Below are 20975 nucleotides of genomic sequence, written 5' to 3'. Positions count from 1 at the left end.
AAATAAATGCAGCCTTGGTGAGCAGAAGAGACTCTTTCAAAAACATTAAAAATTTTACCAACCCCCAAACTGTAATTTGAACAGTAGTGTACGTGTCATTTTAAAGGAAAGTTCACCCAAAAATTATTAATAATTTATTATTTATTTATCCTCATGTTGCACAAACCTGCATGACTTTTTTTTTTCTCCTGTGAAAAGCAAAAAAGATTCATTGAAAGTCAATGGGGTCCAGTGTTGTTTGGTGTGTGTGTGTAAGTGCGTGCGTGTGTGTGTGTGTGTGTGTGTGTGTGTGTGTGTGTGTGTGTGAAGTGGCTCATGCAGGCTGACATAGCAGCAGACATGAATATGTGTTTCTTTTTCCCATTGTTTTCCTTTATCCACGTCTCTCTCCCTCTATTCTTTCTATCTCTTCTCTATGCATTGCTCTGTCCCTTTTCTAATCTACTGATCAGCTAGTTCTCAAAAACTTAATGGTTTGTGGACATTTACAGTGCCATCCAAAAGTTTGTGGTCAACATTTTTACATGTTTTGAAAGTCTGTTATACTCACCAAGGATGCATTTATTTGAAAAAATTTTTTTTATCTGTAATATTGTCAAATATTATTACAATTTAAAACAACTGTTTTCTTTTTTAATATATTGTAAAATGTCATTTATTCCTGTGATCAAAGTTGAGTTTTCAGCATCATTACTCCAGTCTTCAGTGTCACATGATCTTCAGAAATCATTCTAATATGCTGATTTGCTGCTCAAGAAACATTTAGTATTATCAATGTAGAAAACGATTATGCTGCTTCATATTTTTGTGGAAACTACATTTTTGTCAGGATTCTTTCATCAATAGAAAGATAAAAAGAACAGCATTTATTTGAAATGTTTTTTTTTTCAGTAAATGGCTTTACTTGTCCTTTATCTTCCAGATAAAAATAAATAAATAAATCTTCCTGACCCCAAACTTTTGAAAAGTAGTGTACACAAGTAAACTTCATGCACACACTCTAAACTATTTTAGAGTGAATTATTAATCTTAAAAAGTTCAATCTTCCACTGACACTGTGAAAAATCAAGTAGACAGAAATTTTGTGTAAGGTTAAATTGCTGATTTTTCCAGTGCGCACACACACACCTGTTGATTGAGCTGACGCTGGGCACGCTGTCATTGTCACACACTCTCTCTGCCAGCAGTCTGTCTCGGATCTCCCAGGCAAACATGGTGGGGTTTTGGCGTTTGTAATCAGCGATTTTGTCAACGACTTTGGGTGTAGCAACCTTTGGTTTGGAGCCTCCGATCACCCCTGGTCTGATGCTGCCTGTCTCATAGTACCTGAGGAGCAGAGATAGAGAGCTGTACATCACCAGGCAAGATATACAGAGAGTTAGAACATATGCTTATCCAGCGCCGTAGGTCTGTAGAATCTTGCAGTCAGCGCACAGTTGCTTACTAATCACACAGACGCAGAGAACAACGCATACCTTTCACAAACCTGCAAAAAAACATCAATCTGTTCAGCCTATTTACAAAAAACCGCCACAAATGAGCACCATCAAAGCTTATATTTTAGGCATACACACAGGAATTCCAAAACAGATCCTGGTCTAAATTCTGATTGGATGAGTCGCTTCAAAGCCATGCAGATAAACGCACACCTGTGACCACACACTCTGTATTAATGCTGTATTAAGATACTTGGCAAGTGTAAACAGCCTATATTTAAGCAAATGATCATGGTGAAATAATTATTAGTTTAAGTTGTAGTTGTTGCTATTATATCGTTAATTTTAATTAATTAGTAATAATAAATTTATTGAAAAATCTAAAATAATCATTATAATTAACAAATAATTATTCTAATATGCTTATTTGGTGCTCAAGAAACATTTATTATCAGCAAACGTTGAAACAGTTGCTTAATATTTTTGTGAAAACTGTGGTACATTTTTTTTTTCAGGGTTATTTGATAAATACAAAGTTAAAAAAATGCATTTATTTGAAATAATTTGGAGCATAATATACAGTATATATATATATATAAAGTGACAGTTTTATATATATTTTATTTTATTTTTTTACTGTCACTTTTGATCAATTTGATGTATCCTTGCTCAATAAATTATTAATTTCTTACAAAATAATAAAATCTTACTGACCCCTTTGAATGGTAGTGTACATTATGATATACATTTTGCTCTTGCTGGTGTTTTATAAAGCATAAAAGGTTATGCATTGTAGTGATTTTTACCAAGGTTAAGGGGGTTTTAGGTGCTCTGATTCAACTCTTGTGACTAACTGCTTTAGTTTAGTTAAGGTTCAACACACAAACATAAACTAAAAGCAAGCTCATAAAGCACAGGCATGAAATGCCCACCAAAATGAAGGTGCAGAAAATTCCCTCATTACCAAGAGAGCAGAGTTAGTCATATGCCTTATTTACTCAAACCTCACTTGCAGCCCACATATTAGTGTGCTTTCTACCTGAGCAGTAAGAGGGAGGGAAGATATTACCGCACACACACACAGAGCGCCGCAGTAACGGTTGAGTGAGTTGGACCGGGGCTGGGGGAAGAGGGCTGAGGCAAAGGAGAACAATGGGAAACACATTTTTTTGATATAGCTAAAGGCTCTAGCACTAATCCACACCTTTATCCATTCAAATTCTGTCCTCCCCCTTAACCCCTTCCTCTCTTTCCTGCTCTCTCTCTCCTTCTCTCTGTCCTTCCAGCCATCCCTCCCTCCTCGGCAGACGTATGGTGCCAGTGTCATTTTGATGCAAATGTAAAATGTGATGAATCTTTTCTTTTTTGTCCCAGAAGGACAGAAAGAAAAGACGGCGCTTTGACTTTGGCTTCAGTGCGAATTTTTGAATTTCAACGTGTCTTCTTTGAAAGGTAAGCGCTGAGTCAGCCTCGAGTTGAACCGACGGCAGAGGGAATATCAAGCGAACGGACAGCATTCATCAGTGTATGGATATTTCAGAAATTGATATTTATTATGGATTAAGTTAAAGTTGAATTGATGAAAGTACGGAAGGAGGGTTGGAAAGCATGTAAAGGCAAGACTCCAAACACATACTGGCCTCACCGTTTGAATGCAATAGAGGACATTAAGCTGGTTTCCCAGGCAAAGACTAAGCCTAGTTGTGGATAAAATAGCACTGGCAATAGAGATTCTCCATTCAAAATTCTTTTCAGACTGAGACTAGGCAAACTCTGTGTGTGGGAACTAATCCATGGTGTCCGATAGCACAGACTACAAACACATTTCACCAACATTACATTGCCAATAGATTGTTCTATGAAATAATCATATAATATCTCAAGAAACTGAGATATTATTTGACCTCTTTGAGGTCATTTGACATCTATACTAACACATGAAAAGTCCAGCATGTCTAGTCACATGTTTGCCAATAGTTGCAAGACTCATTGTCTCTTAATTATAATATAGTACTACTCAAATGCTAATGTTTACAGCTTGAGAAGTAAAAAAAAAATCTGCTACACAATTTTTTTATAATACTGTTTTAAAAGATGTCTCTTCTGTCTATATATTTTTAATACAAATAAAAAATAAAATTATATATATATATATATATCAATATAAAATAATGGTTTCTATTTTAATATCCTTTAAAATATAATTTATTTTTGTGATGCAAAGCTGAATTTCCATCAGCCATTACTCCAGTATAAAGTGTCACATGATCCTTCAGAAATCATTCTAATATGCTGATTTATTATTAGAATTATCAATGTTGGCAACAGTTGTGCTGCCAAATATTTTTTTGGAAACTGCGATACTTTTTTCAGGATTCTTTGATGAATAAAAAGTTAAAAAGTATAAAAAAAATTTATATCAAAATATAAATATTATCTAACAATATAAATCTTTGCTATCACTTCTTAACAATTTAACACATCCTTGCTGAATAAAAGTTTTAATTTCTTTCAAAAAATTATATTTGAATGTATATTAAAATAGAAAAACATTATTTTACATCATAATAATTTTTCACAATATAAACATTTTTCTTGTATTTTTGATCAAGTAAATGCAGCCTTGATGAGCAGAAGAAACTCCTGTAAAAAACATTAAAAATCGTTCTGATCCCAAACTTTTGACCGGTAGTGTATATATATATATCAATCAAATATAAAATGTATTTTAAAGCTGAAAATTCAGCTTTGCCAAGTCTTCAGTGTCTGATCCTTCAGAAATAATTTTAGATAGTGGTGCTCAAGAAAGATTTGCTGCTCTGGATACATTATTATCAATTCTGAAAAAAAGTTGTGCTGTTTTAATATTTTTTGGAAAGCATGATACATTTTGTCAGGATTCTTTGATGAATAGGAGTTAAATAGAAAAGCATTTATTTGAAATAGATTTTTTTAACATTAGAAATGCCTTTACTTTGATCAATTTAATGTGTCCTTGCTGAATAAAAACATTAAAAAAAAAAAAAACTTACTGACCCAAAACTTTTGAATGTTAGCGTATGAAATAATATTTTAAATAATATATCAATGTTTTAAATAATATATACAGCATTAGAATATGGACGTAATGGAATCCACACAATTGGTGGTACTATTGTGATACTGAATGGTAAGCATATACTACATGTACCATGGTAATACTATTTTTATTACATGTTATATGCAAGGTACTTCTCTAAAAAAAAAAAACATATGTAGGCTACTATGGTATTTTTGGTACTGTTTTGTTAGTGATGTGAGCTCAAAAGTCGTCTTCACTTTTCTTGACGAGAAGCAGAACTCACCTGCCCAGTATCTTGCTGACGCAGCCGTGGCTGACCCGGAGCTGGCGGGAGATGTCACACGGACGTACGCCCTGATGGGCCAGCTCTACTATCCTCTGCCTCACCACGTCAGGCAAGGGCCGCCCGTTCACAAACACCCCACCCAGCTGATTCACCCCTCCATGCCCTGCAGACACAAACAGCAATAAAATGAACCTGAGCAAATCATATCTTCCTTAAATACAGAAGCTGACACATAGTGGGCAAAAAAGAGCTGCTGTCTCATTTTAGTGTGTGTGTGTGTGTGTGTGTGTGTGTGTGTGTGTGTGTGTCTTTGACCTGAAGGTTACCATTATGCAGTCTCTTCCTGTCCTCTTTATCTTATCTGCCCCTGGTGGTCACCTAGAGAACTGCACATGACCTCTTCACTCAAGTTAGTATTTGTGTGTGTGTCTGTCTGTCTGTAATCTTTGTTGTGTGTCTTTTTGCACGGTGGGCTGGATGTCCTTGTTGGGCTTAGACTTTTGGATACCAATTTTGTTTCTCTTTGTACTGTATATATATATATATATATATATATATTCATTAGTATCTTATCATCATTTCAGTGCAGAGGTCTATGTGGTAATCCAGTCAATCTGTCATATTAACATACTGATTGCTTCAGAAGGGGAACACACACACACACACACATTTACACACACAAAAGAACTGGAGGGTATCTGTTAATCCAAGCTACAGGGTAATGGATCTTAAATACATTCGAGAAGGCAATATCAAACAGACCTAACTGGCCTTGTGTGCCCATCACTAAATACATAAGTTCAGCTAACAGAAAATTAAAACCCAGCTACATGTCATTTTCATTCTCTCAAGGCGGTGGGCTGAAGAAGAAAAAAAGGAGCTTTTTCCTATTAAATAAAAATCCTTTAGTGAGTGATTTGACCTATTAGATTTCTGAGAGGTGTGTTAGTAAAACTGTGATTTTTTTTTTACGCATTTCATTTTCGGCTTCATGTAACCTATTTTTTTCTACTTCCTATTAATGTTTTAGTTTCCTTTTCTCTTTTCTTTCTTTCTTGTGTGTCTTTCAGTTACAGTTGATTATTTGAACACCTCTGAGTAAAGTCATGAAGTTATTGAGTCAGCTAGCTAAATTGATTTTTTAAATTAATAATGTTAATTATTAAATTAAGCTTCTGTTAAATTAATAAATTATTTAAAACAGCATTTTTTATTTTTTGCTTAATCTACTGTTTAAATGGGTAGGAAACTATATTTGTATCTACCTACTACAGAAGAAACACACAGTGAAATACATCAAACTGAAACTTTGAAACTTGAGTATAAAATGTTTCTTCCTCAGGAAGAGCTTAAAATGCATCACTCTGAATTTTTAGATTAAAATTACCTTCAATTTATCTGATCTATTTCTAAACTTTTTTTCAACTGCAGCTAGTTACCAGCACTGATTTACAGTTACAAAGCATGCATACAATTAAATTATGCATAGTGCAAGTTTGTGTTTGAGTGTGCATGGGAGAGTAAGTGTGTGTGTTCGTTTGAGTATAAGTGTGTGTCACAGTCACAGAGAGAGAAAAGTCTGCATTAGGGATTAACCGAAACAAGCTATTCAGATGTGATCTGACCAAGACTTTTCTCCGTTTCTTCTGCAAATACGGCTGGCTTATAAATCGAAGTGTTCCTAGAGCTTTGATTGATTTCGAGGCAGGTTCCGTTTAGAAATAGCAAGAGCGGCTGAAAGACATTCATGCTCCCCCATCCAGAAAATAAACCCGATTAGAGACGCTGCTCCATTACGATCCGCTATCGGCCGCTCCGATTAAACCGCTCCAAACAGAGCGAAGCAAACGCCAGCAAAGCGACGTGACACCAGGCGTGCTTTAACAAACACACTCCTGGAGAAAAAAGAAAAAAGAAAGAAAGAAACGAGGGACTACCTTCAGTCATGCAGGGTAAAATCAGTGTTTTTGGAAAAGAAGCCAGCATTTAAAATCACAGATACTCATTTTCATTTTTAAAATGTAAATATGATCTTGTATCGAAAAAAAACATATGAAAGTAATAAATATGAAGTAGGCTAACGTTGAGTAAAAGCTTTAAGGATTGCTGAATTAAAACGTTTTAAGGAGACGGTTTTTTTATTCATCATTTTGCTTATAAACTTGCAGGCTATGCAGATCATATTATGACAGATTAATTGTTATTTTGTCATATGACTTACTCAAGTTAATCACGTAGCTTATCATAACCTATTATAATTAAGGCCCCATTGATAATGCATATTATTTATTTTTTAAGACATTTAGAAGTTATAAATATTTAAAAATGTTAAAAAAAAAATGCTGATGGTTTTTAACAGGCGACAACAAACAACCAAGCAGGTAAACTCAGAGCACAGAAAGTGAACAATATGACACTTAAAAAAATAAAAATAAATAAAATTAATATATATATATACACATACATAGTATTTTTTTTTCTTAGCATAAAGTTAAAAGCTCTACTTCCTCTACTTCTAAATAGGACTGAAATAGTTTTTTTTTTAAGTTATTGATAATAAATATTTAAGAGTTCGCATCTTACATTTAAATAAGAACAGATGAAACTGTTAGAAATCTCTCGAAAAACGTATGTAGTTCAATAGTATTATATTAGTCTGCATTCGTCGTTTATGTCAATTTAGCATAAAACTGCGTTAAATATAAGCTCTATAATAACTTAGTTCTGAGTTCACATTTTTTATGATCAGACGTTTTTAAAACCTGCAAAGTCTTATTAATATTCATGAGAAAGATGAGTATGAGTCTAACACATCCTAAAGTCTTCCTGCTCTCTGTTTCTTTCCTAAAAGTCTCGCAGGTTCGTGTCACGGTCCATTCTTAAGGCTTGCACCGTTTGACATTTTCGGTGTAATCGTTTTACCCGCGGATTGTGTTGAGATATTGTGACGGAGAGGAAACGTGATTCGTTCTAGCTTCTGAAATGTGTATACGTTTAATCCACCGTTTCATTCACCGTGCCAATAGATGTCATTTCACATAGATGTGCGGGTGGGTGCGCGCATATTTGAGTTTGGCGAAGGCTTGGCGTATGAGGTTTTTATTCATCGATGAGAGAGAAGACTGGAAGAGAAAGAAAGAATGAGCGAGAGAGAGAGAGAGATCACAATTGTATTTTCAGGGTGCATAATACGTGATTGGCAGCTCTTGGTTTTGGTAACAAAGACACGGGAATTTTTCTTTTTTTCATAATTTATAAATATTTATGAATTATTACAATATTTTTTTTTTATTCTAATGCATGTCTTGCACACTCAAAATGCCCATTCGCAATGATTTCAAGTGCGTAAGCTGTTGTTTGCGCGCTGGCGGCTAAAAGAACATGAAATAAAGAGAGGGAAACAGAGCACAGAAACAGAACAATGACACTTTTCAGAAATTTCAGCAAAATCTTTTTTTTTTCTTAGCATAAACTTCAAAGCTCTACTCCTAAGTAAGACTGAATTATTATTATTATTTTAAGTTATTGACAATAAATAGGTTTGCATCTTACATTTAGCCTAAATAAGATCAGATGAAACAATGTTTGAAATCACTCGAAAACTTCATATTAATCTACATTCGTCGTTTATGTCAATTTAGCATAAAACTGTAACAAATTTAGACGGCCGGTTAACCGGTGGCCTAATAACAACTGTAACATCTAATGTACTGCATTAGAGGGAGTGTTAAATATAGGCCCTATAGTAACTTAGGCTACATTGTAGTTCACACTTTTTATGATCACACCTTTTTAAAACCTGCAAAGTCTTATTAATATTCATGAGCAAGATAAGTATGAGTTTAAAACATCCTAAAGTCTTCTTCCTCTCTCTGTGTCTTTCCTAAAAGTCTCGCAGGTTCGTGTCACGGTCCATTCTTAAGGCTTGCACCGTTTGACATTTTCGGTGTAATCGTTTTACCCGCGGATTGTGTTGAGATATTGTGACGGAGAGGAAACGTGATTCGTTCTAGCTTCTGAAATGTGTATACGTCTAATCCACCGTTTCATTCACCGTGCCAATAGATGTCATTTCACATAGATGTGCGGGTGGGTGCGCGCATATTTGAGTTTGGCGAAGGCTTGGCGTATGGGGTTTTTATTCATCGATGAGAGAGAAGACTGGAAGAGAAAGAAAGAATGAGCGAGAGAGAGAGAGAGATCACAATTGTATTTTCAGGGTGCATAATACGTGATTGGCAGCTCTTGGTTTTGGTAACAAAGACACGGGAATTTTTCTTTTTTTCATAATTTATAAATATTTATGAATTATTACAATATTTTTTTTTTATTCTAATGCATGTCTTGCACACTCAAAATGCCCATTCGCAATGATTTCAAGTGCGTAAGCTGTTGTTTGCGCGCTGGCGGCTAAAAGAACATGAAATAAAGAGAGGGAAAGAGAAAAGGGGCCCTTAACGCTGGTATCTTGGGGGACCACCGGTGTCCGCCATGTCACGAATGAGTAACCACACATCTCTCCGCCACAGTGAGCAACTTCAGCTTTCGTTTTTAGCCTCACAAGTGGCCTGTTTACAGCCACCCTCAAGCAAAGTATTTAAAGGTTACGGAGCCTGTCTGCCATATTCTCAGCTGCGGTTCAAGTTCAGTTTGTGTCCGCTGGTTGCTGGCTGCTGGCCTTGGCCGCGATCTCTTTCCCCCTCTCTTCCCCCCAGGGATTGTCAAACAGAAGGCTGAAGCTCTAACAAAGCAACCCGGTCTTTAATTAAGAGAAAACTCCCAAAATAATTGGCCCAAACAGCAAAAACTTCACCTTTATTTAAGAGACCGTCTTTTAGTTGCCTTTTTAAAGTTGACCAGCTATAGTAGGCTACACACAGCGCTTTGCTTTCATTAGCTTTAATCCGAGTATATTTGAGATATTCTAATTCTGAAAAAGAATGTTCTGAGAGCTTTGAAAGAAATCAAAGATTTGACAGCAGTGAAAGTCTGCCGTGAACTTACTGTGCATCGCTGCGAACGGGTCGTGTTTGCAGTGGATCTCCATCGGTCAGCAGGACAGGCCTTCCCGTGAAAACCCACCAAAAAGCCTTTAATGTCCTGCTCTTGTTTTTGTTCTTTTAAAGGTCTGTGCGTATGTATTCAGTCCGTTCTGGTTCTTTTAAATACAGTTTCAGCTGTGTGGAATTCCACAGAAACTTTGGTTGGAAAATAAACAATCGAACCTGAAGACCTAAGGCCTATAGGTCAAGAGTAAAAGTAAATATGTAAATAGTTGTTGTGACGGTCAGGGTACAACCCTGCAGGGTCACACAACTGCTTCTGCGGCCCAACATCCAGAGTGAATCAACTCAGCCATCAGTGGGGATTCATCAAAATGGGATTTCAAGAAAAGTCCTGGCGATAATATTAGTCCGAACAGTCGTAAGCTTTAGATAAAAAATGTAGAAGTCTCGTTTCCAAGCTCTATCTTGACATCCTCGCTCCACTGACCGTGACCCGTGAACTGTGACCGAGGTTCACTGACTGTCAGAGCGCGTCTCTACCAGAGATCTGTAAAATCCTGGTGAGGTTTCTGAGTAACCAAAACATTTACTTCATGTTCAATGTAGCCTATCTTCACGTAAAAGCGATCCCTTGCATCTTGATCTTCTAATCGCTCAAAGAGCGCCCTCAGACTGTCTTTGTAGGAGGAAAAAACTCCGACAGTATGAAGATCCCCAAACAATAGACATACGCCGTGGACATTTGAAATTAAAAAGGGATGAACCCCGAATCAAAATGTTTGCCAAAGTTAAACAGAAAATAAAAAATAGCCATTGCGCGAAGCATTTGAACTTGGGAAAAAATGTCCAAGAAATGTCCTGAAGAAGAAAACAGGCTTTGTCAAGTTTTGAACCACTCGGTCCGTGCGTAAAAATCCACGGAAAGTCTCAGATGGCTGATACGGTAGTGTGATTTGTCTGTCTCGTCGCAACGGATGTCCGCCGAAAGGTGGTCTTCCAGCCTGAGCGCTCCGGCGGTGAGAAGCAGTGGTCGAGCCTCCGTCCGTACCGCGCAAACACTGCAAGAGCGCACGGCGCGTTTCAGAACCTGCTCTCGTGTGGACAGCGCCAAAGCCACAGCGCTCTGAATCTACTACCGAGCCCGAGCGAGACTGTCAATCAAGATAAGCCTACCTATCCGGGCACTGCACCTCTGCCGTCACAATCGCCCTGAGTCGCGCTCAGATAAAGACGACACCGATTGGCTAACACTGGGCCAATATGAAAGTGACGTGCTGTCCCAATTGTGCACTGACAAATAGGGAGTCTTGAATCGAAGTTGGTTCTCTGTCGCTGATCCCAAGTCTAATTTCAATTAAGGAAGGGGATAAAATAGAAATTTTAAAACATCCATTTTCACTCTTTTCAGTCATCCAAATTAATAAATAGATAATAATGAGATATTGCGTCAGAATGTTTTCAATTATATGAATACGCCTAATGCGTTGTAAAACCATTTTTAAAATATTGCTTATGGCAATTGACACATTGCAGCATTTTACTGAGCTATAAGCATGTAAAACATACAATTCATATAAAATAAATGAACAGATTTTCTCAAACAGTTTTGTATTTGCACATTATTGGAAATTATATATGGCACTTGCACGACTTCTGTTTAGTATCTTCGACAATGAGTTTTTTATTTATTTATTTATTTTATTTTTTACATTTTGGTAAATTGCTATTTTAATTAACGTGTTGAATGATTAAGCATTCATTAAATTTGCTCAAATAATTCGTTGTTATTGATGAGCCTTGCAGAAAAGATTCTTCCTATCATTGTTTGACGGACACCAGCGCTGTTCCACGCACATTTTTGCACCAAATAATTTTTCATGACCAGCCTTCCAACAAATGATTAAGCACTTTGTATTTTGTCATGTTAAGTGCAGCTGACTAACAGTGATGTGTTTTTTAAATAATGGGGATTATAATTGTTGTGTTAGCATCATAGTGATTAGTGTAATACCAACAACAACAACAAAAAATAACAAGCATTTAAAAAAAAAAAGTAATACTAGGGTTATTGTGTTTATGAACATTAATGTGATCTTTATTTCATTTACTTTGGTAAGAAAACGAAAAAAAAAACATCCTTGAAATAAAAGGATAAAATTACTTATAAATCACTTAATTAATAGATTATTAATTAACTAAGTATTTTATTTTCGAACGCATGCCTAGTTGATTTTTTTGATTGATTACCGGTGTATATGTTTATGTTAATTTATGTCGGTAAGAAAACGAAAAAAAAAACATCCTTGAAATAAAAGGATAAAATTACTTATAAATCACTTAATTAATAGATTATTAATTAACTAAGTATTTTATTTTCGAACGCATGCCTAGTTGATTTTTTTGATTGATTACCGGTGTATATGTTTATTAATTTATGTATTTTATTAATTTATATACAAAAAAAACGTAAATTGCAACTTTTTAGCAAAACATGGAACGAAATAAAAAAAATGTTACATGTTTCTCAATGTGTTACGTTCTGCCGAGATGTTTAATTGCCTGGATACAAATTTAACTCTTCTAAAACTGAATTTTTATGTTTTGTTTGAGAACATTTTCGAGAAGGTTTTGTTGAATCTTCTACGACTAGTCCCAGTGTGACTAGTTACACTTAAAGATCAAAGACACAACTACCTTACATGTATTTGCCTGCGTGGTCAGAATAACGTTCGCTGGAATCCTGTACTTCATGTTCAAAATCCATGTGCTTAACACACATTCGTGTTCTGTATAAGTCTTGAAAAGATTCCCTCGCGGTGCGCCGTAAGTGCCACGAGGGGGCGAACCTTTGATCTCGTGTGAAGAAGCTGAATCTCGTCAGCTTGCCACACACACACACACACACACACACACTTACTTACTTGTGAAATCACAGTAACTAATGATAAATGTGTTGCAGTGTTAAAATAGCCAACAGCGCTATTTGCAGATATTTTGTATTCCGTTTTAAATTGAATAATATGCCTGTTTAAATATTGGAATCATCAAGTTATTTTACTTAAATTAGTAAGTAAATTAAGTTGATTAAGTTGAACCTTTTCATTAATGTTATGAAGGCCTTGTCGACTTTCATTTGAATCATTTATTTGTTAGCTGTTGTCTTGATCCTTATATTGAGAGACAAACCCGGCCCCCCCCAAAAAACAATAATTATTTTATAACGTTAGGCTCATTAAACATTTTAAGCCTTTCGAGTAAATTATCTGAATTATTTTAGTCTGCCTTTTTAAAATATATATATATATATTCTGTGGCCCACGTGATTAAATACTCCCATCTTAGTAAAATTATTGCTATATAACAGTTTCCCCAAAATCAATTTTATGCATATTTAGCTAATTAAATATACAAACAAGTCCAACTAAAACAGCTAAAATCATGTATACAGCTTGCTTTTGGTTCTGGTTTGGATTTTTTGGGATAAAAATTTAATCAGCATTCACGCAATCTATTACATGTTTTAACGCTTTGAGAACATTTTTGAAGGCAATAATGATTTAGGACTCAGATCACTTATGTAGGTAATCTTAAGAAAATACGCATTATAAATAGTAACATTTCTATAAAAGTGTTCAGAAGTGGGCGCAAATATAAATATTTATTAATAATAATTGAAAATATCGCAGAGCATCAGTTTCAAAGCCAAGCACATGTTTTCCAGTCCACTCCCAAGTTGGCCGTATGTGCAATGAATCACATCACTGACAGAAAAAAACTCATATATTCTATTCGTGAGAAGTGGAGAATGTGTTTCACATTAATCGAAAGTTAAATCAATTCTATAAATTATGTCCCATGTGTTATCGTTGGGAAAAAAACAGCTCTGGGTGAAACCAACAGAACATCTAACCAAAGGACTACAAGACTGTCAGATGTTTAAGCTTAGGCGTACTCCATCAGTTAGGTAGTGGCCTATTTATCAAAGATGTATTTTTTGACACAAACAGGCCAAATTGAATATAGTAGGTCAACAATAAAAAACTACACCCGTAAAAATCACCAGACAAATAAAAACACGAGATCCAAATATACTAGGATGTCGCATAATAATATTATTTAGTCTTCAAGGAAAGCTGGGCGTAGTCGTTTTGAACCAGGTGAGATAAACCACCTTAGATCATTTAAACTGGTCTATTTAAGTCCCCGGCAGAGCAATTAAAGTGTGTTTCTCATTATGTTATGAAGAAAAGTAGGCATGCATTAATGCATGTCCCTTTTATATGTATAGTTTTATACTAATACAGTACAATTTCTACATGACAACAAGCAATTCTGACTACTGTGCGATTTGCGTATCTCACGTTTAGCAAAGTAACAAGCACCAACGCCGACAGAATCTACGCATAAATCTCAACTGCACGCGCCGTTTCATTGGGACTTCTAAATGTGACGCGTGAACGACGAAAACACAGAACTATTTGTTACTGAATGCATGGACTGCACAGGCATAATTCATGCTTTTGGATCCTGAATGAAAACATCTGCAGTATAGACACTCACACTCAGTTCGAGCATACATCTTTCAACAACCTCAGTGTGTGACAGGAAATGTCATTGGTTTCAAATAGAGTTCTGTTTTTAAATTTCGTGTGACGGTTTTGAATTTTTATTGTTCCTTTGGACTGTCGGACAAATAGGCCCAAAACCAGCACACTTCAAGCTCAAAATACGATGCTGTCAAAATTACAGAGTCAGCAAAGGTGTGGCCAAAATGCAAGCTTATAGTATTCTAGGCCCATGTTGTTCCCGAATTTGTTTATGTTAAAGGTGTCAAAAGATGGACCACCAGCGTTCATATCAATATAAGGGTCAATCCAAAAGAGTTCTGTTTTTAAATTTCGTGTGACGGTTTTGAATTTTTATTGTTCCTTTGGACTGTCGGACAAATAGGCCCAAAACCAGCACACTTCAAGCTCAAAATACGATGCTGTCAAAATTACAGAGTCAGCAAAGGTGTGGCCAAAATGCAAGCTTATAGTATTTCTAGGCCCATGTTGTTCCCGAATTTGTTTATGTTAAAAGTGTCAAAAGATGGACCACCAGAGTTCATATCAATATAAGGGTCAATCCAAAAATCAAGCAGTTTTATAAAAGACATATAGCCCATGCAGCAAGTGCACAAATGCTGTATTTGTTAGTTTAGTTTTGTAAAAGATAGACAGTTTTATTAGTAGACAACTTTGAACAAACAATAGTAGTTCAAGTGAAATGGAGAAACAGACAAGGCCCTACCCGACCGTCCGATGCGCAGAGATGGACCCTTTTGGTCCAAGTCCATCCTTGAGGTTGGACAGAGGGTCGAGTGGGTGGGGGGTGGGGGGTGACAACAACAAAAAAGTTCCCTCTCCTATGTCCTCTGTTGCTGTTCTCTCTGCTCTTTTGTGTAACAGTGGTTTTGACGAATGGTAGTTTGAAATAACGCGACTCTTCCGCTCCCTGTTGCGCCGTTGCAATTGTTCACTGGAGTGAGACTAAACGTTTTAGGTGGAAAGGAGACTCTGAAGGAAGCGTGAAACGATTATGGGGCAAAGTCAAGAAAGAGCCGCGCGCTCATGCCCTCTTTCTTCCTCTTTCTCTTTCTTCCTCTCTCTCTCACTCTCTCTCTCTCTCACACACACACACACACACACACACTCCCCTCTTCAGATATGGGCAGTGGGTATATGCGTACTCGCGTATATCTGTTAATTTGTTAGCATAACTTTCGCTCCCTCTATCTCTGTCCCTCTCTAATGCTGACAAGTTTAAGTGCGTCAAGGGATTTGGGGTTCAGAAGATAAGTGAAATGCAGAACATGATCTTTATTTAAATAAATAAATAACATCAAAAAATTGCATCTGCATGAATCGTAACCGAGCTAATTTTAGGTTTAGGAAAGTCAAATAGCACTTTAAAATAACTTTCAATATTAAGGTTTTAAAATTTTATAATAAAATAAAAATAGTAGCCCATACATTTTATTTGTATAAATTATGCATGGACATTTTAGACATTTCAAACTATTCACGAATGGTCTGTAAAGCAATATTGCAGGTCTAATAATGTTTATAGTAGCATTTAGTGATAAGTGTTACCAATTAAATGTATCTGCCAAAACAACAACAAAAAAGCTTTTTTGGTTGTTTTTATTGCATTGTTTTTATTTTTTTAAGCATCATTTGATCAACCAAGCAAGACCTTTGCTGAATGTTTTTGCTTTTTTCGTAACAATGCACGTGAATGCACGCGCTGGATGATGATTTGAGGTCTCGAGGTTCATGGGCGACACAGACACAATTGAGCGATGAACAATGCGATAGACGCGCAGTTCAGCACTCTGACCTCTACTCAGAAAACAACAAATGTAGCTCATTTAATCGCGCCTCATAAAGCCATGTTCAATTGATAGAGGGCTAAAGGCAGAATAATGAATGAAGCTTTAGACCTTATTAATTTAATACGGAGTGGCCCGTGGCTTGTTTCAGATAATTTTGGCCCAGAGGTCAATTATTTAATTACAATACTTTTCGCGCATGGCGGGAAGCAAGCCTGTATTCATTTGCAATAAATAAATAAAATAATAATGCAGTGGGGCTGAATTCAGTGTGAACTGCCCTCTGTGAGTGTGGGCTTGTGAAGCTCTGATGAGAGATGAGCGCAGTGTAACTGTGCAGGTGGCTGTTGTCACGGTGACCCGAGGCGATGTAACCGCATCGCTACACGCTCCAAGATCAAAGGCCAAACTTGTCCTACATAAACTTACATCAACGTCCACTCTTTCTTCCCCTTTCTCCCTTCTTGTCACCTCTTTTAACACTTGGGACCACAGGGCTTCTTTTTTCCATCCATCCATGGAATTAATAATAGACTTAACAAAAAATATCCCCCCAGTTGTTATCCACGATGGACAAACCACAGACAGAATTTTTGGGACATCAAGTGCTACAAAACAGTTCTGTGAATTTGATTCTAATTCATCTAGTAGTTCAATGAAAATGAGCCGTTTTCCGCTGACTCTTATTTTACAATAAAACAGAACAAAATATATATCTACTTATATAAACTGTATATAATTTGATATGTAAGCCTGTTTAATGTAGGCTATAATTAAAACATTATTATTATTATTAACAACAATAGCCTAACTAGGCTATTTTTATTAATATAGCATAATAATAATAATAATGCTAGGCCTACTTCTATACAGTTTTTATTACCACTGTACCTATAACATGGTAAAGCTATTATTTTTTTTTTAAAAAGGCAAGAAACGTCAGATCTTATATTTTTTGGCAGTATGAAGGATGCCCATATTTATGAGTTACTGTAGTGCAATAGTTGTAACAAATATGCCTATTTTTGCAGAAACTATGATTGCCATGGTAAATTTGTAAGGCATAATTTATTTAGACTAGAAGTAAATTGCTCTCTAACCACAAAAAGTTAAAATATGCTTGAATTATATTTGTGCGCAAATATTTAAATTATTTAAAATAAATATAAATTATTTAAAATAATTGAAGTAATACACGTATTTATAGAAGACCGAATAATAATTTTCTAAAGAGCTTTGTTGTGTGAAGTTGCAATGTTTTTTTTTTGTTTTTTTTCGTTTGGCAACATTGCTCCACCCATGCAATCTTAACGTGATAGGATTACAAAATGTGGTGTTTCAGTCTCCTTCTTAATTGGATTAATAAAGTAATTAAAGCGCGGAGAGTTTTTGGTAAGGGGGAATTTTGGCTGTTGCCCTGCAGGAAGCGGAAATAATCGCTTTTGACCGAGACGCGACAATCAAAGCGGACAATTCAAACAAAAAGTAAACAAAAACACAGAGAAAATCAACAACATTAATGACGCCTCCATTTTTGATTTAACTCATTTGGTCTGTGAATGTATTATGAATAGATGTCTATAAAACGAATGTTATGTTTCCCACAATATTTACACGCGAGCTCACAATTTAAATAGTCTTAGCAGCAGAACTTTGAAAAAACAAAAGCAACAGAAGAAATTCGGAATATCTGTCTATCATCTGGCCATCAGGGGTTATGACAGAAGCACACTTTTGTGCGTTTCTTATATCCCTTAGTATCCCTTTAAAAAATGTAGCAACCACTGTTTCCTCAAAATACATAGTAGGACTACAATTATTATTTCTACTGTGGAAACAAAAGCCAACACTTTCATCAAATAACAAATAGAATATTTTGAAAGCTTTTGAGATCCTGTTTTATGGTTCCGCTTAGCATTAGCAACAGTATTTCGGCTAAATATGGTAATTTTGGTAAGCAACTTTCCATATTAATGATTTTTACATATCTTGTATATCTAGTAAAAACCTATGTGAAATGCACCAGAAATAGCATAATTCGATTGGTTATGATAACTAGCTCATAAAGAAAAGCTTTTGCTGCAGTGCTGGGCTAAACATGTAAATTTTTCCATGCTTAAAGAGAAACCTTACAGCCAATGCTGTGTTATTGTTAGTTTTAAATGCAAAGGACATTGATGGGGTATCCTTTTCTTTTCTTTTTTTCTTGAATAAAAGAGTATTATTAAAATGTGTTAATAACGTTTGCTCATAGAGGTGCTCTCTGTGACTGTCAGTAAGAGAAACAGAATGCTCATACTGAAAATGTTTTCCAAAATCTGTGTCAAATGGGTAATTATCTAATCGGGCGGTTTATTATAATGATGTATTTGAAGTATTAACCTGATAACAACTGTGAAAATGTCTACAGAAGAAGTGAACCCCAAGCCGCAGCAGGAAATAGTGCCAGTTCTAGACCCGTCAACACTTGGCACAACACCAGACCACACAAAGAGGACATGGGTTTCTTAACTCAAAGTTTTGTTCCAGATCGTGTGACGTGTAGCGACATGCTGGGGTCAAACTGTGCCTGTGATATTCTAAGTGGACCCTCAAAAAGGAACACAATCAAACAGGCGAATTACATCAGTCTGTATAATAAAAGGTCTGAACCAAGGGCTCGGGATATTGAATCAGCACAAAGACAAGACGGAGTACCTCATGTGAAAAAAAGGATAAATTCATTCATTATTAACATTTAGCATTAACCCATTATTTAGTATCTAATACACTTCATGTATAACACTGTGTTTTTCTCTACGCTTATGTGCTGTGATTGTTTTTGCTAGAAAATCGCTAGATATCTATAGCTGGATTCCTATACAGTAATAAAGCTATTATGTTTGTATACAGCACCCAAATAGACTTATAACTTTCAAAGCCATGATAATAGTATGCTCTAATATTGATCACAGCACAGTATGGGTCAATGTTACACTTGAATAACACATTGAAGGTGCAGGCTGTGGAGACATCAGCAATATAAATGCAGGGGTTGCCATTTGGCTTCATTTCCCAAATGAAAATCTTTCTCATGCAGAACAGCCATGTGGAATCAGATATTGGAATGGGAAAGCCTGCATCCTCGCTGGTGACTCCATCTTCAACACCCCACTGGTTTGAATGTGGGCAGATTAACCGACGCACAAATGCTTCCCTTTTTCCTTTTAAAACAATAATGGTAATAACGATCAACAAATCCGTCCAATATGGCAATTTCTGTAGAGCAGCCAGGCATGCCGTTCTCTAGCTGCAGGCACTATTTTACTGCCTTCTCCCAAAATATGGTATATGTGGTGGGCTTTTGGCTTCATTTAGGAAATGCAACCTTTTGAAAGAAAACAATCCACTGCTTTGATGGCCTTTTCTGACACTGACACGCATGGAGACGTCTTCAGAATCAGATGGCATTCACACCATGATTCCCACATCAGTCGCGCGCTCTGTTCATGACATAGGCTCTGGAGATGATAAAGGTAGGCTGCGATTTCACAAAGAGAGAAAGACAGAGCGTATGAAAGAACGAAAGCACACATATGGATGTGTGATTTATATTTAGATATGTTTCTGACAGATATGCTGCCTGTTAAGATATGTAAATGTGGACCTCAGAACAGGCCAAACATAGCAACGGATAAAAGAACATTTTGCATGTTATTTCTATTACAGCAATAAAGATAGCAAGAAGTTCACATCTCATACAAGGCCAACATCTTGAAATGCCAGCTTATGTCTTGAATAACTAACTGGTACAAATGAAATTGCCTTAAATATATAACAACATTATCGATATATATGTTGACAATAACATTGCCTCATAACTTCCTTGCAAAAATAAATGAAAAAGTGTGTTTGTGTATATGTGTGTATAAATACACGTTATTTATTTATTTTTGCAAGCAAGTTTTGAAGCAATATTGTTGTCTATATATATGTGTGTGTGTGCATGTACTGGTATTCATTACATTATGGGGACCAAATGTCCCTACAAGAGTAGTAATACCAGTTATTTTTGACCTTGTGGCAGGGCTGCACAATAAATCGAATTTCTAATCACGATTACACTTACTGATTCCACAATTACGTAATCGTTCAAAGCAGCAATTAATTGTTCAAAGTACACTGTTATTCTGCGTCTTTCTACATGTTATCTTAAGGGTTTTTCCATTGTTTTAATTTTAGTATAACATTATAATACCATGCATATTTATACTTTTTTTATTATTTAAAGGATTAGTTCACTTCCAGAATTAATTTTTCCTGACAATTTACTCACCCCCATGTCATCCAAGATGTTCATGTCTTTCTGTCTTCAGTCGCAAAGAAATTAAGGTTTTTGAGGAAAACGTTCCAGGATTTTTCTCCTTTTAATGGACTTCAATGGGGACCAACGGGTTGAAGGTCCAAAGTGCCATTTCAGTGCAGCTTCAAAGGGCTCTAAACGATCCCAGCTGAGGTCTTCTTTAGCTAAACCATTGGTCATTTTCTTAAAAAAATTTTTTTAATGTATATACGTTTTTTTTAACCACAAATGCACTAGCTCCGTGATGCGCATCCCCAAATTCATGCATTACGTAATCACGTTGGAAAGGTCATGCGCGGTTAGCTCTTCGTCTGTGTACTCCGGTTCAAAAAGGTAGGGTAGGGCGAAAAACTCCATCTCATTTTCTCCTCCAACTTTGTTGTTTTACCTTTTTTTGTAAAGGGCATTCGACTTTCTTTGTACATTCGCTTTGAAAACACTGGGTCGGTTCTTCCGTATACGTCACGCGTG

At 36.0% G+C, this 20975-nt stretch overlaps 1 protein-coding gene across 1 annotated transcript in view; it reads right to left on the bottom strand.

Annotated features, from left to right (window-relative positions):
- Window positions 1–15140, bottom strand: part of LOC107750463 (paired box protein Pax-5-like) — a 52741-nt gene extending 37601 nt beyond the window's left edge. Inside the window, exons 1-3 of the mRNA XM_016565832.1 lie at window positions 15082–15140; window positions 4781–4946; window positions 1129–1326 (exon numbers count right to left, since the gene is read on the bottom strand). Coding sequence (XP_016421318.1) covers window positions 1129–1326; window positions 4781–4946; window positions 15082–15127 — 410 coding nt within the window. The 5' untranslated portion in view covers window positions 15128–15140. The remainder of the gene's footprint in view (window positions 1–1128; window positions 1327–4780; window positions 4947–15081) is intronic.
- Window positions 15141–20975: the final 5835 nt, after the last annotated feature.

The sequence above is a fragment of the Sinocyclocheilus rhinocerous genome, unplaced genomic scaffold, assembly GCF_001515625.1.
Source record: "Sinocyclocheilus rhinocerous isolate Xijiao unplaced genomic scaffold, SAMN03320098_v1.1 scaffold1, whole genome shotgun sequence".
Lineage (NCBI taxonomy): Eukaryota > Metazoa > Chordata > Actinopteri > Cypriniformes > Cyprinidae > Sinocyclocheilus > Sinocyclocheilus rhinocerous.
The sequence above is the reverse complement of the archived record's forward strand: the minus strand, read 5'-3'. Positions and strand labels throughout refer to the sequence as shown.